Here is a 16,124-nt window from a genome sequence, read left to right on the forward strand (position 1 = left end):
AGATCCTTCTTTAACTTGTTTTTTTCACTTGACATTTACACGTGTCGATACATCTAGTTCTAGCTCGTTCATTTTTACTGCTGCATAATGTTACATCGGTTTACTTCTACTCATTTATTTACTTGTTCGTTTGTATGTTCTGCTGTTACTGGACCTACAGGTTGTTTCCTATTTTTTGTGGTTATAAACAATGCTGATAGAAACATTCTTCTTCACATCTCCTTGTGCACATGTGCAAAGTTCTCCTAGGATATATATTCAGAACTGAAATTGCACGATTCACAAAGTTTGTGCTTCTTCAGTCTTACCAGATATTGCCAAATTGCTGCCCACATTGGTCACGCCAGTTTTACCCCCAGCAGTGACGAAGCAAACCGGACATTCTTTTCCATCTCTAAATTGCCCTTGTTGGTGTTTTATGTTCGTCCCTTCCTTAGCAGTCTATGTAATTAGTATCAGTGTCTTGATTCTAATTCCAGGTTGGGCCACAGAGCACAATTCTGAGGACACAGTGTCTCTGTAACCACCTGACCTACTTTGGCAGTGACTTCTTCATTGTGCCCCGGACAGTGAATGTTGAAGACACGATCAAGCTGTTCCTTCGCGTGACCAACAACCCTGTTGGAGTGTCGTTGCTGGCCAGCCTGTTAGGATTCTATATGCTCATATTTGTGTGGGCTTGGAGAAAGGACCAAGCAGATATGCAGAAGGTGATGAGACTTTGATTCCAAAAGCTTTGCCGCGATGTCTTGAGTATGTTGAATAAGATGGAAAAAAAACACCTTCATCAAAAGAGGCTGGTAGCACGGTACTAGGTACTATAAAAATTCAAGTGGGACTTTTCTTAAATTTCTCTTCATATCTACTGTCTCACAGCCTAGGAACTTAACTCTTTATCTCCATTTTTTTTCTTTTAGCCAAAGCTGAACTCTCATATGACTCATTTAGGTTAGGAATAAGCCAAAAGAAAACAACTAGAGAACTTAACTATAATCAAATTCAAGTTTATCTCACTTTATACATTGGATATGAAAGTTATGTGTAAGTCAAATTATAATTTAATAACTGCAATAGATAAGAAATCTATAAGGAATTGTTTTTTAAACAAACAAAAAAATCCTTTGATGACAGCCTCTTCTTAATTTCTGTTCTATGTATTTCTTCTTATATTTTGTTACACTTGGAAATTCTAGAATACACACAAAGTGTCCGTTTCTTTATTGCTGGGAGTGTAGAGTGCCCATTTTCGTAAATAAAAATATAGGACACCCAGTTAAATTTGAATTTCAAATAAATAGTGAATGCATTTTAATTATGCCCTAAAATTATTCATTGTTTATCTGAAATTCAAGTTTAACTGGTTGTCTTAAGTGTTTATCTGGTAACCCTGCCTGGAAGGAGGGAGGTGGAAAGATTGAGAGGCCCAAGACCTGATCAGTTGATTCTCTGAATATTTCATTTTAGAGGCATAAGCCCAGGCCTTTCAGCCTCATCCCCCATTTCATCACATAACTGAGCTCTGCTTATTTGTTTGTCATCTCACTGCACCTCACGCTTTCTTTCCGTAGAGCTGCCCGATCTGCAGCAGCGCCTCCTCCCGTTTCTTAGCTGGAGGAATCAGGGGCTGTACTAAGTGCAGCTCTGCCACTTTTCTTGGTTCTGCCTTTCCTGCAGGTGAAGGTCACTGTCCTGGCTGATAATGACCCCAGTTATCAATTTCACTACCTTATTGAGGTCTCCACTGGCTATCGAAGAAGGGCCGCTACAACCGCTAAGGTGAGGGAAATGAATGTTCTTCATTCGTTGCTTCGTGTCTTCTACCACACAAGATACACTCTAATGTGGTATCTGGGTGTCCCATAGTTTGTCACAGGGGATCTCAGCGAGTGGCATTTCCTAGTTCTAGACTGTGAATCTGAAGAGCCCTCTATACTAGTCTAGATCCCAAAGGCTCATCTCAGTACTCTTTGCTCTGTCTTCGTCTTTCTCCTGAAGGATAAACCCAGACTCATGTTAGAACTTCCTGTATTTTATCTTTCCTTGTCACGTTTTAGGTGGTTATCACCCTCTATGGGTCCGAGGGACAGAGTGAGCCCCATCACCTTTGTGACTCCCAGAAGGCAGTCTTCGAACGAGGGGGACTGGATGTCTTCCTCCTCAGCGCTCGGTCCTCTCTGGGGGACTTGCACAGCCTTCGGCTCTGGCATGACAATTCGGGGGTCAGCCCTTCTTGGTAAGCACCTGTATCATGCTGGCTTGTTGGATCTTTTCTGTGAGTCTTCAGCATTCTGGGGAAAGACCTGCATGTCATCACAATAAATAACAATAACACTTTGGACCAAATAGTAACAAATGACTATTAGGTTTAATTTAAAACCTGTCTACAAAGAAACTCTGGAAAGAGATATGAATTTTTGTGGATGGTAGAATGAGAGATATTTTATTTTTGCTTTTATTTTCCTTGAATGTTGTCATGATTGTGAACAGCAAATAACAACAATGAAATATTGCCCCAAAATACCATAAGTTAAAGTATCTCTAAACATGAAAAACATCTTTAAAGAGTAAATTGAATAAACAACTATATACTGAATATACTTTGGGCCAAAATTAAGAGCTTAAGGAGAGGGGAACAAATGGAATCGTGGGATGTGTCTAGGGAGTTAGAGAGAGAAATGGTCAGTATGAGTATGTGAAGCAGACATGGGCTAGGTCCAGATGATTCTGCATCTCCCTTCAGGGGCACTCTGAGAATTAGGAGAGGTGGGTGGAGAGAGTAGATGATAAAATTAATCAAGGATGAAGATTATTGGTTTGTTGGAGTTAGGAAAAAAGAAGAGAATGAAATCAAAGATCTAAGGCCAGGTACTCAAATGAACCAGTTGCTGAATAATGCCCACCTGAGAGGATTATGCAGCCTGCCTGAAACTGTTAGCAGGACGAGTCTTTCCCTGCTAGGCTGGATGCACCAAGCGCTGGGCCACGAGAGCATCATAATTCGCCAGCTGCATCCATTCTGTTCAGGTATCTACAAGACAGTGTGTACACTATCATTCCAGTTATATTTAGAAAGGCAAATAATGTATAATAAGCACTTGAAAAGATGCTCCACATCATTAGTCATCAGGAAATGCAAACTAAAACCACAGTGAGAGAGCACTAAACACCCAGCAGAATGACTAAAAGTAAAAAGTCTGACAAAATCAATTTTGGGTGAGGATGGGGAGCAATGTGAGCTCTCAGACACTGTTGGTGGGAGTGAAAATGGTCCAGCCATGTTGGAGAACATTTGGCAGTTTCTTGTAAAATTAAACATACATTTACCATATGACCCAGAAATTCTACTCCTAGATAGTGAAAACGTATGTCCGTTCCGAGACTTATATACATATGTTCCTAACAGCTTTACTAATACTAGCCCCAAACTTGAAACAACACAAACGTCCACTGGGTGAATGAATAAACAAATGTTAGTACATTTATTCAATGGAATACTGCTCACCAACCAAAAGAACAGTCTGCCTGTGCACACAACGTGGGCGAATCTCAAAAACATTATGCGGAGCAAAAGAATCCAGACGCAAAGGAATACATACTGTACAACTCCACTATATGAAATTCTTTAAAAGGCAAACTAATCTATAGAGACAGAAAACAGATCAGTCATCACCTGGGGCCAGGGGTGAGCCTGAGGGGGGTTGACTAGATAGGGGCACAAGGAAGCTTTTTGGGGTGATATCTTGATGATGGTGGTGCTTACACAAGTGTATACATTTGTCAAAATGCAGTGAATTGTACATTTTAAATGGGTGCCTTTTATCATATGTAAATTATACCACAATAAAGTTGATTTTTTCAAAAGTTTGTGTACATTGTGGCTGGCCCCGTGGCCAGGAGGTTAAGTTCACACACTCCGCTTCGGTGGCCCAGGGTTTCTCCAGTTCAAATCCTGGGTGCGGACATGGCACTGCTCATCAGGCCATGCTGAGATGGCATCTCACATGTCACAACTAGAACGACCCACTACTAAAATATGCAACTATGTACTGGGGGCTTTGGGGAGAAAAAGGAGGAAAAAAAAGAAGATTGGCAACCGTTGTTAACTCAGGTGTCAATCTTTAAAAAAAAAGTTTGCATACAGGAAAAAAATCTAGAGTATATTACGTGTATACTGAATTATTACCAACAGTTATCTCTGGTGCTAAGTACGATTATGAATTTAAAAATTTTATTCAGTATACTTTTACATATTTTCAAAATTTTTAACAACGAATTTGTACAATCACATTAGATTCTTTTTTTTTCACGTATGAAAGGATAAGAGCATAAAAGTTACACTGGAAGCATAAAAAGCCCATGACTAGTTTCTCACCAATCGGAAAATGATTATTTTCTCTTTTTTTATACTTTGCTCTGAAATGAAAGCTTTAACAGTACGAGATGCACTAGCTAAGTTTAAACCAAATGCGACTTAGTCATCTGTGATTTTGTAAACTGCCTCAATAAGAGAGTCCCCAGAAATATTTTAGCTTTAAAGGACTCTCTTCTCCTCACACAGAAAATAACTTTCACCTAACATTAAACAAGGATTTTCACCTGAGATTTGAATAGTTCCGTGACATTAAACATGGACTCTTGAAGAAATAGCATCATTATGGCAAAGGAGGAGGTGAGCCTGCTGGTGGCACGGTGAAATCAAATAGGTTGAACAGGTGTCCTAGAGGACAAGTGTGCTCACAGTTGAATAAGGGAGGAATTAGACAGATGGACGAAATCTCAGGGCCTGTGGCTCCGTGAAGTCAAGATGAAGCCACAGAGCCCAATAGGACAATAAGTCATTAGGATAAATGTTGAAGACCACTTCCACCTCCCATGTACATGTCCTCAGACCCTGGTTATGCAAGATAGAGGCAGATGGGATACTTAAGGGGGTGGCAGGGCACTGTCACATGTGGAACGAGGAAACTTAAAGCATATATTCCCAGACGGAACTGTTCTGGGTTACAGAAGTCTGCACTGTGGTGTTTAGTACGTGAACTCCCTTGGAGGTTGGGAAGGGAGAAATGGGATCAACTCTCATGTCTTTCTTTAGTTCTTGCCTCACAAAGAAACAGCATCCTTTTACTTGGACACTCACTGACACTGCAAGATTACTTTTTTTTAATTAATTAATTTTTATTAAGATATAATTGACATGTATTAGTTTCAGATGTACAGCATAATTATTTGATATTTGTATATATTGTGAAATTATCACAATAAATCTAGTTAGCATCATCACATATAGTTACAGAATTTTTTCTCTTGAGAACTTTTAAGATCTACTCTCTTAGCAACTTTCAAATATGCATTACAGTATTATTAACTATAGTCACCACGCTGTACATTATATCCCATGATTTAGTTATTTTATAACTGGAAGTTTGTACCTTTTTACTCCCTTCACCTGTTTCTCCCAGCCCTCACCCCCCGTCTCTAGCAATCACCGATCTGTTCTCTGCACCCATGAGCTTTTTTTATTATTATTTACTTTAGATACCACATATAATGAGATCATACAGTATTTGTCTTTGGCTGTCTGACTTATTTCACTTAGCGTAATGCCCTCGAGATCCATCTGTGTTGTTGAAAATGGCAAGATTTCATTCTTTTTTTGGCTGAATAATATTCCATCGTGTATATCTACCACATTTTCTGTATCCATTCACCCATCAATGGACATTTAGGTTGTTTCTCTGAGATTACTTCTTATTACAGCTGCTCATTTGCGCCTACCCCCCTAACACCATTGTCTTCATTTTATATAGGTACGTAAACCAGGTAATTGTCAGTGACGTGGCAGGCAAAAGGAAATGGCATTTCCTGTGCAATTGTTGGCTGGCCATGGACCTTGGTGACTGCGAGTGTGACCGGGTCTTCATACCAGTCTCAAAGAAAGAGCTCTTTTCCTTTAGGTATTGTTGGGCAACAGTTGGGTTCTATAGGTCTCACAGGCTCTGTTCATTTTCTTCATTCTTTTTTCTTTCTCTCCCTCAGACTGGATAATTTCAGTTGACTCATCTTCAGGTTTGCTGACTCTTTTTTCTGGCTGCTCAGATCTGCTGTTTATCCTCTCTAGTGAATTTTTCATTTCACTTACTGTATTTTGCAACTACAGACTTTTTAAAAATAATTTCTGTATCTATATTGATATTTCCTATTTGGCAAGACATCATTCTCATTTACTTTCCTCTAGTTCTTTAGACATGGTTTCCTCTAGTTCTTTGAACATCTAGTAAATCCAGTGTCTTGGCTTCCTCAGGGACAATTTATTGACTGGTTTTGTGTGTGTCAGTTGTTGCAGGGGTGGGCATACTTTTTTCCCCATGTCTTGTGATCTTGTGTTGAAAACTGGACATTTTAAATAACAGAATGTGGCAACTCTGGAAATCAGATTCCCTTCCCCAACCCCAGGATTTGTTGTTCTTAGTGTTTGTTGTTGCTGTTTGTTTAATGACTTTTCTGAATTAATTCGGTCAAGTCTGTATTCTGTGTCATGTGTAACAACTGAAGTTTCTGCTCAGTTAGTTCAGTGACCAGCTAGTGACTGGACAGAGATTTCCCTAAATGTCCGGACCCAGTCGGTCTCCCAGTCTTTGCTGAGGGGTTCTGTGTGCACGTTGTGGCATGCCTTCAACACTCAGCAAGGCAACTGACAGCTCTGCCTTAGCCTTTATTTCCTGTTTGCTGAGAGCTTCAAGGTCATCCAGGAGCGAGCGCTTAGGGCCTCCTCAGACATTTCCCGAGTGTGCACACAACCCTGGGCATGCATGTGGCTACTAGATTCCCAGAAATATGTCAGAGTTTTTCAAAACTCCTGTGGACTTCTCATTTTCCAGCTTTTTGGTTCTCCTATTGTTGGTGCACCATGTCAGGTAGCAGTGAAGTTAAGCAATTGCCTGTGAATATTTTTGACAGTGCCCTCAGGGAAAAAGCGTTTTGCAGTGGGTGAGCACACCGGTCAAATAGGAACAGCCTCCCAGGTGGTGTTTTCCAGGGAACTACTAGACAGGTCAGATGATCACAGTTCTCTGGGAATGAGGCTTTGAAGGAGCTCCAGCCTTGTTCTGCTCCCTCTGGTGGCTGCCAGGCGGCTGGTTTTCACTGTGATTGAAGGCTGTTGGTGTTCAAGGTTTCCGTGGAGCCAGAGAAAGGGAGTGGGGACTAGGGCAAGTTAAAATGCCGCAAAGCTCACTGTTCTTACCGCTATTCAGTCATTTTTCTTGAACAGACACTCCCAGGTTGCTAAAAACCTTTGGATATTTACTTGAATTCTGAAAAATTTTTGATTCTGACTTTTTAAAAGTACTTTTATCATTGCTTTTATGGAAGAGAGAATTTTAGAGGTCCTTACACCATCCTTTTTGCTGACGCAAATGGATTTAGACAATTTACTACTTATAGCAATAGTAGCAGCCAGAGTAATACTTTGTGTCAGTTCCCGGAATCCCATTTCCCCCAGGGTGACGTGATTCTTGCACACATAGTGGAGATGTGTTACAAAAAAGAACCTAGATGAAGAGCTTCTGATCTGATGTAGGGGCTGCTGGAAAACCTGTTTACCCTCCCCTGTGGATTGAGACCTTATCTTCATTACCCTGGAATGTAAGCAGATCTCTCAAAGGGGTAGGAACAAGGCATTTCTATCTTTATTACCCTAGAAGGTCTCTGCAGAGTGGGATGTCTCTATCTTTACAACCTGAAAATGTAAATAAATTTGCTCCAAAGACAGTCACTGTCACTGTCTCTGTCTCTGCGCTCTGTCTTTCCAGGGCTGTCTGCTTATACAAAGAAACCTGAAAAGATAGTCCAGGAGTGAATTTTTTATTAATGCCTAGATGCGAAGTATTCATGGAGAATTGCTTTCCAACACTGCCTTTGTTGTTGTGTCAGTCTCCTGTCAATCTAGCTATTATTCTTTTAAGGTATACTGCCTTTTCTCTTTTTAATATTTTCTCTTTATCCTCGATGTTCTGAATTTTACCATAATTATTTCACTGTCGATTTGCTTTTTTATCCTTTTTGATACTCAGAGTATATTTTTTAAAAAGTTTTTTATTGTGGTAGAATACACCTAAAATAAAATGTACTTTTTTTGTTGTTGCAGGGGAAGATTTGCCCTATGCTAACATGTATGCCAACATCTTCCTCCATTTTCTTCCCCTCACAAAGCCCCAGTACATAGTTATGGATAGCTGTAAGTCCTTCTAGTTCTTCTCTGTGAGCTGCCACCACAGCATGGCTACTGACAGACAAGTAGGGTAGTTCCACGCCCAGGAACCGAACCTGGGCCACTGAAGTGGAGTGCCCTAAACTTTAACCACTAGGCCATCAGGGCTGGCCCCTAAAATGTACTTTTAATATGCAGAATCATGTCTCAATTCTGAAAATTTCTCAGATGTCACTTCTGAAAATATTGTTCCTCTGATATTCCCTTACTGCGTGTTGGAGCTTCTCAAACTATCCTCCATGTTTTTAAACTGCTCTTGCATATTTATTTTCTTTTTGCTTGTGGTGTGTTTTTCTGTGGTGTATGCTGGGTGAATTCTTTAGTGCTACATTTCAGTTCACTAATTTTCTCTTCAACCATGTCCTAAGTTTGTTGTTTTGATGACTATATTTTTCAGTTTCAAGAGTTCTAATTTATTTCTGTGTTTTTCATAATTTTTATTCTCTTAAGTGAATATCATTCCTTTACTTGTATCTTTGAGCAACCCAAAATACACATTTTAAAGTCTTTGTCAGACTATCCCATAAAATTAATTTCTTCTGGACTGAATTATTGATTGTGTTGGCTGCCCTTAGATTTCTTCATGTGTTTAGGGATTTTGGGTTGCATGTTCATTTTGAGTGTGTTTACTGTTAAATCTCTCTCTCTTTCCCTCTCCACACTCAAAACTCCACCCTGACTAGTAGTTTTGCTGCTGTTTCCATCCAACCCTTCACATCTCTAGTCTAGAACTAGGACTTGTTGTATGATAGCATTTTGGACCTCCTATTCCTTAATGAAATTAATGAAACTTGAGCTGTTGCAGATCTTGTCATGAGCCAGTGGATCTCTTGGCTGAACTCCTGGTCGTAGGCTGTCCTTTTTCACCCAACTCCCTATCTATAAATTTTTAGCCCTGTGGCAGTTTTTTGTTCTGTAGTATCCTTTCATGAACTCCAGCCTCAACCCTGGCTTCAAGCAGTGAAGTTGGCTTTATTCTCTCTTTTCCCAGCCTATGAAACACTTGTAGCCACAGTTACCTTACAAGAGGCAAACTCCCACTTACGTATTGCCTCTTCCAGACCTGGAGCCCAGCAATCCTATGGCTTCTTTCCCACTCACCACCTAGTTTTCTCATTCCATTCCTCTTCCTCAGAGATGTTTATTTTGTTTTTAAGCCTAGCCAATATTTTTGGTTCTTTCTTTTTATATCTTATTTATAGTACCTTCTGGAGGAGAGAAGATGCTCAAAGTATAAATTTACCAAACTATCTTGATTGGAAGCCTAATGTAGACTTTTGAAGAGTAAAAGATTTATCAAAAGTCTTATAAAGCTAAAGCAACAGTTTATAATTTTAAGTTCTCATACAGTATAAATTACCCTTATCCACAAAAATCTTTTATCCTAAAAGAACAAAAAGAATCATATTATCATGTCATTTGAAAGCTTCTTCAGAGAGGTGTTGAGTAGTGGCTGAGTTGTTGCTATGGAGCTTGTTGCCAAGCAAACCACGTCTTAGTCCAAGGCACTTTCGGAATGGAGTCTCATGTCTCTCCTGTCCTAATTTATCTTTTTAGACACTTGTTCTCCTCCATGATTGTAGAAAAGTTCACCCAGGATTATCTATGGCTCTCAGTTGCAACTCGACATCCCTGGAACCAGTTTACACGAGTCCAGAGGCTCACTTGCTGCATGACCCTGCTTCTTTGCAACATGGTCATCAACGTTATGTTCTGGAAGATAAATGGCACCACTGCCAAGAGAGATGAGCAAGGTATGGATGAGCCCTGACGTGTGGTGTTTGTGTTATGTAATCCTTTTATTATACTCCACTCCTTACTTTCAGGGTTAGAAACAGAATTATGGTGCACCTTTGTTTTTCCTTTGCTGCCCTAACATAAGAACACTAACAAATTTTCTCGCTGTTCTCATTCATCAATAAATGAAGCAGCCTTAGGAACACATCAGGATCTTTACTGCCATGATAATCTTCTATCCTTAGATAATCATAGTTCAATTGCTAAACCAATACTTAAACCTGGGAGGAGAATGGTTTTGAGATGATTTTAATTGTTGAGGATGCAGGTTGATGTAAGGCTTTTCTTTCAGTGGGTCCATTTGCTGTGACCTGGTCCGAACTGCTCATCAGCCTCCAAACTGCTGTCATCCTCTTCCCAATCAATCTTGTCATTGGGCAGCTCTTCCCGTTGATTCAACCGCAGGAACCTCTGCCTCCCTTTCCTCCCATCCAGGCCTCCTGCCTCTCAGATGCTTCTTTGGAGCCTCTTTCGCTTGCAAAGGTAGTTGAGGTGAGCTTGGTATCAAATTTTACAGGTAAGTGGCATGCTCCCCTCCCCCATGTAGTGGGAAAGACCAATGGAAGGGATCTCCTGGAAGGCTCTTGGGGTCCTGTTAACCTTGATAGCTTTTCCCTAATTCTTGTCCCCTGAGTTGCGATCCATCACACCTCTAGTTTTTTCTCCTGATTTTGAAGTATTCTGAGGGCTGAATGTGAGTACAGAACGTACTTCTCTGGAGTTGTTTTAGTTTTGGCTGTTTGATCAAACTCTCCCTTCTTCTTTCATTCTATATTCTCTCACAAAACTAGTTTTGAAGCTACTGTGAGGTGACTCCTTTCTGAAAAAGTAGAGAGAAAACGGAAAATTAAGGTTCTTTACACTAAGCACATGCCCCTCTGAGTAAAGGAACAGCCGTGCTACCATCTATAATTGCTGCCAGTCCTGGGCTAATGTGAAACACACTGGCTTTTCTCATCTTGCTTCTACATTCAGGAATTAAAGGAAACTGTGGGATTCCTGCTCAGGAGAAACACCTACCTACTCTCAGAGTGTGAACCATCTTTGTGGTGTTCTTACAACATTAACAAGCTAGTGAAACTTTTATCCAGCCTCATTTATTCTCACTTAGAGGCTCAAGGCTGTCATCAGCAGGCAGGATCCTATTGGGCAAATGGTAAGGTTCAGTAGGTTTTAGTGACTAGTCTTTTCTCTGCCTCCCACTCCCTTGCATGTCTCTTACTTTCTTGCTCATTCTTACCTCTCAGCATAACCAACAGACATGATACAACCTTCTGCTTGTTTTAATTTCCTTAAGCTCCCAGTGTAGAGCTGATAGCTTTGATGGCTCTCATGGCTTTCGAGACAATGTATCTGGTGACACAAAGTAAAAGATTAAGGAAAAACCCACAAAAATGTTCTCTGTATCAGACCCCCATATTCCGTCTGCTTGGTTGGAGGCAGTTGAAACTCGTCAGTTTTCTTCTTCTATGGAATGCTGAGATTAAGCAATTTATGGATTCTCGAATATAGTTTGGGCCTCCTGGGCTCTTACCTAGTATAAGTCACATGTACTGCAGTTCTGGTGAAAAAGATCAATTAGGTTTTAAAAGTCTCAAGGGCAAAGCTTAGAATTTTACAAATTGTTACAAAGTCACCAGCATGCTCAGAGAAGACAATAATATTGTAGATGTTGAGTCCAGTTTCCATTGACTGGGAAATTTAACCTCATCATCAATTAATGAATTGCTAGTCTCTACCAGTAATTACTATTTATTGAAATCTTTCACTTGTTAAAGTGTCACCCTGGAATATATTTTCAGCGGTCCCTGAAAATGACCGTCATTTCCGCTATTACTTGCTCCGAGTTCTTCAGAGGCTGCAATGTCACTTAAGCACACTGGGTCCCACCCAGCTTGATCAGCCTTGTGACCTCCTGGATGTAGCCAGCCAGCTGCAGAAACTCCAGGAACTCTTGGAAACACATCTCCTTCCCGCAGAGCAAGGGTCATCCAGGTAAGGCACTGCACCGGGCCTCCATTATCACCTGTAAGCTTCCTGAACCTCCCTTCAACTGTTGGCTATGGGATTATTCCTTCAATTTCTCTTCTTAAGGGAGACAACCAGTTTCCCCATCCTGAGCCCAGCGGAAGGGAAGAAGTCCATCTCCACTGGCCTGCCCCGATGGTTGACTTCTATCTGCTGGCTCTTTCTGGGTGTCACGAGCCTGGCCACAGCCTTTTTTACTGCACTTTATAGCCTGGAACTGAACAAAGACCAAGCCACCAGCTGGGTTATTTCGATGATATTATCAGTGCTTCAGAACATCTTCATCAGCCAGCCAGTAAAGGTACGTGAGAAACGGCCACAGGGGCACGGGAGGAACCATTATAGTTTCAGGAAGTTTGGGAAACTGAGCTCCGTGGGTGTCAATCGAAGGTGGCCAATGGCTCTGACGATTTGACAAAAATAAAACCAAAAAAAAAACCAGAAATAGCAGCGTGAAATTTGTTAGGAATATGTGTGGAGTAGTCACAGAAAAAACTAACAAGAACCGATAGACTAGTAGAAGTATTAGCAGAAAAGGATGGGGCAGTTAAGAGGGACAAGTGAAAAAACCAATGGTAGCAAACTACTGTGGAAAAAAAGCAACATAACACTTTTTAAAAACTTAATTAAGGAAAATGTCACACAAAAGTGTAGAAAATAATGAATCCTAAAGTTCTGTTACCCAGTTCAACAATTACCAATTCATGGCCAATCATGTTTCTTCTATTTGGGGAAAAAAAATCATATCATTTGTCCATAAATATTTCAGTCTGTATATATATATATATATATATATATATATATATATATATTTTTTTTTTTTTTGAGGAAGATTAGCCCTGAGCTAACATCCACTGCCAATCCTCCTCTTTTTGCTGAGGAAGATTGGCCTTGAGCTAACATCCAGGCCCATCTTCCTCTACTTTATATATGGGACGCCTGCCACAGCGTGGCTTGACAAGCAATGCGTACGTCCACGCCCGGGATCCAAACCTGCAAACTCCGGCCTGCCAAAGTGGAGCACATGAACTTAACCACTGCGCCAATGGGCCAGCCCCTCAGTCTGTATATTTTTAAAAGATTAAGACTGTTAAAACATAAGTATAAAACCATTATCACATCTAAATTAATCATCTCTTAATATGAATGTACTTAACACTACTGAACTATACACTTTAAAAAGGTTAAAATAGTAAGTTTTTCGTGTATATTTTACAATTTTTAAAAAATCCAGTCGGTATTAGATTTTCCCAGTTATCTCATGTTTATTTTATAGTTTTGTTCAAATCAAGATCTAAATAAGGTCCATGTGTTGCAATTAGCTGCTATGTCTCTCAAGTATTTTTAATAGTTAATCTATATGCTCCCCCTTCTTTTCCCTCTTTCTCTCTCTATTCTTGCTATTTTCCTCACAATATATTTGTTGAAGAAACCAAGTTGTTTGTCCTGTAGAGTTTCCAACATTCTGGATTTTGGTGATAGGATTGTCCCTGCTTTAAAACCCCAGAAGGTGGGCCTCAGCTCCCACAAGCAGATATGAGGAGCTCTTAGAATTCTTGATGCCCAGGCCTCACTCCAGACCAGTGAGATCGTCGTCTCCGGAGGTGGGCGCCAAGGTCCAACAGGTTTTAAAGCTCCACGGGTGTTCCGCCCTGTTTGAGACCCACTGGTCCTAGAAGAGGGACCAAGTACAAGGAGTTGGGTAGAGCTTAATTAAAAAGAACTGCTGGAGGAGACAGACCAAAGACTAACAAGAGCTCTGGAGGAGAGTCATTATAGCAGACACACAGGCAAAGGCTTTCAGGAGATGGAAAATGCGATTTATGAAAATCAGAAATTGAGTTGAAGGAGAGGTCATTATTGAGACCCAAATTCATGACCAGGAAGATCAAGTAAACCAAAATAATGCAAAACATAAAACATAAATAAAAATATTGAAGCCATAATGAAATAGAGATCTAGGCAGTAGATCCAGGGTAACTAACATGCAGTTAATAGGAGTGGTAGTAATTAATCAATCAAAACCTCCACCATTGCAGAGAAATATTAAATTTATCTACTAAAAGGCCTCAGCTAGTTCCAGGCATGAATTTAAAAGGACACACACTGAGACGGAGGATGGCAGTTCTGGGCTGGGGCCCAGGATTCTGCATCCTGACAAGTTCTCAGGCGATGCTGATGCTGCTGCTCCGTGGATCCCCCTTGGAGTAGATTATTATATGAATAATAAATCTAGTTTCTTTGAGAAGTCAATAGCTTTTTAAAAAAAGTTAATGGAGGTGGACTGTTGTAGGCCTTTTGAATAAATGAGACATTTTTAATATGGATAGAATATTATACTAGGAAATTATTGATAATTTCCTTAAGTGTGATAATGATATGAAAATGTTTGGATTTTTTGGTGATATGTACTTGAACAGGCAGCCCTTGCTTTGCCTTGTCTCAGTGCGCATGAATTTCAGTTACCATGGTTTAGTTAAATATTACTGGTTTCCCAGCAACACAGTTCAGATCCCAGTTACCGTGGAATATTAACTGTGAGTGACTGCATAAAGTACAAACTACGGCTCGCTCTTCAGCCCACAGATCACCTCATAAATAACAGGTGGTCAGTCACCAGTCATGTCACTTCTTTTAAAGTCTGTGGGTGATTTGTCACCTGTTACCCAGTTCATGACAGACAGCAAAGTGTGTAGTTGTGTTATTTCCTCGTCTCCCAGTCACAAACTCTGTGATATTTTACCAAAAAATGGATAATTGAGAGAGGGAATTGGCCAAGAAAGATGAAAATGCAACAAAGAAACAGAAAGTGATGACCCTGGAAGTGAAATTTAAATAGAATGTAGAGTTACAGAAGAAGCCACTGGCTGTGGGGACGTTGACGCTGCCTGAGGTCAAGAGTCTCTAGATATGTAGCCCCGTGAACTTAGTCAAATTTATCAGCATAGATGGAGAAACTGGTTGTGACGAAAAGGATGATACGTCTCAGAGGAAGTGGCGCTGGCAAAAAACTTACTTTAAAGGAACTCGGATATTTCACAGCATTGAAAGCTGTGATAAAGGATAAAATGCTGGAAGCCAATCCACACTTAGAAAAGAGTATGACAGTTCACCAAAGGCGTAGAGAAGATGCTCTCTCTGTGTCGCGAGCTGTACAGGAAGAGGGAGGTGAGCCCTGTGCACACTGTTCTTGATAAGTTTTTTACAAAGAAATAAAACACTTCAATTCTCAGTGTTTCTAACATTTTAAGTTATAGTGGACTAAATACATCTTAGTTTTACTACTTTTTAAAATTTGCTTATACCTGCATAACTGACAATAAGAGATTTTAATGGTTTGACAAGAATCTTTAAATGTCACAGAACAATCGTAATTTTTCCCACTGATTATTAAGGTCACTTTGCACAGTTTCAGCCTGTAAGGTCGTTTTTATGATCCCACTCTACCATGCAAAGTGAGGACTACTTTTATTTAGGTGTGAAATGTCATGATGTCTATTATTTTCAAGTGGTTCAGAAAAAAAGCAAAGCAAATATGTGCATTATTAACTTTTGTATCTTCCAATTTTTATGTATGTTTAAAAATTTTAATAATAAAATGTCAGACAAAAATAACTCAAAATGGTTAATATATCAAAATGTAAAGGTTTTGGAAGAAAACGTAGGAGAAAATCTTTGTAACCTTAGGTTAGGCAAGGAGCTCTCGTATACAACACCACAAGCACAATCCATAAAAGAAAAAATTGATAAATTGGACTTCATCAAAATTAAACACTTTTGCTCTGTGAAGGATACTCAAGGGACTGAAAAGGCAATCCCCACACTGGAAAAAAAATTTGCAAATCACATATCTGACAAAGGACTTGTATTCAGAATATACAAAGAACCTCGAAACTCAATAGTAAGAAAACGATCCAATTTTGTAAATGGGCAAAAGGTTTGAGAAGACATTTCACCAAAGAAGAGATACAGATGGCAAACAAGCACATGAAAAATGCTCATCATTACTCATTAGGGAAATGCAAATTAA

The 16,124-nt window shown here is 39.9% G+C and overlaps 1 protein-coding gene across 1 annotated transcript in view; it reads left to right on the forward strand.

Annotated features, from left to right (window-relative positions):
* Positions 1 to 16,124, forward strand: part of PKD1L3 (polycystin 1 like 3, transient receptor potential channel interacting) — an 81,411-nt gene that overhangs the window by 25,970 nt on the left and 39,317 nt on the right. The window contains exons 13-21 of the mRNA XM_070500490.1: positions 480 to 710; positions 1,675 to 1,776; positions 2,055 to 2,233; positions 5,808 to 5,954; positions 9,827 to 10,023; positions 10,359 to 10,558; positions 11,042 to 11,222; positions 11,869 to 12,061; positions 12,161 to 12,395. Coding sequence (XP_070356591.1) covers positions 480 to 710; positions 1,675 to 1,776; positions 2,055 to 2,233; positions 5,808 to 5,954; positions 9,827 to 10,023; positions 10,359 to 10,558; positions 11,042 to 11,222; positions 11,869 to 12,061; positions 12,161 to 12,395 — 1,665 coding nt within the window. The remainder of the gene's footprint in view (positions 1 to 479; positions 711 to 1,674; positions 1,777 to 2,054; positions 2,234 to 5,807; positions 5,955 to 9,826; positions 10,024 to 10,358; positions 10,559 to 11,041; positions 11,223 to 11,868; positions 12,062 to 12,160; positions 12,396 to 16,124) is intronic.

The sequence above is a fragment of the Equus asinus genome, chromosome 28 (assembly GCF_041296235.1).
Source record: "Equus asinus isolate D_3611 breed Donkey chromosome 28, EquAss-T2T_v2, whole genome shotgun sequence".
Lineage (NCBI taxonomy): Eukaryota > Metazoa > Chordata > Mammalia > Perissodactyla > Equidae > Equus > Equus asinus.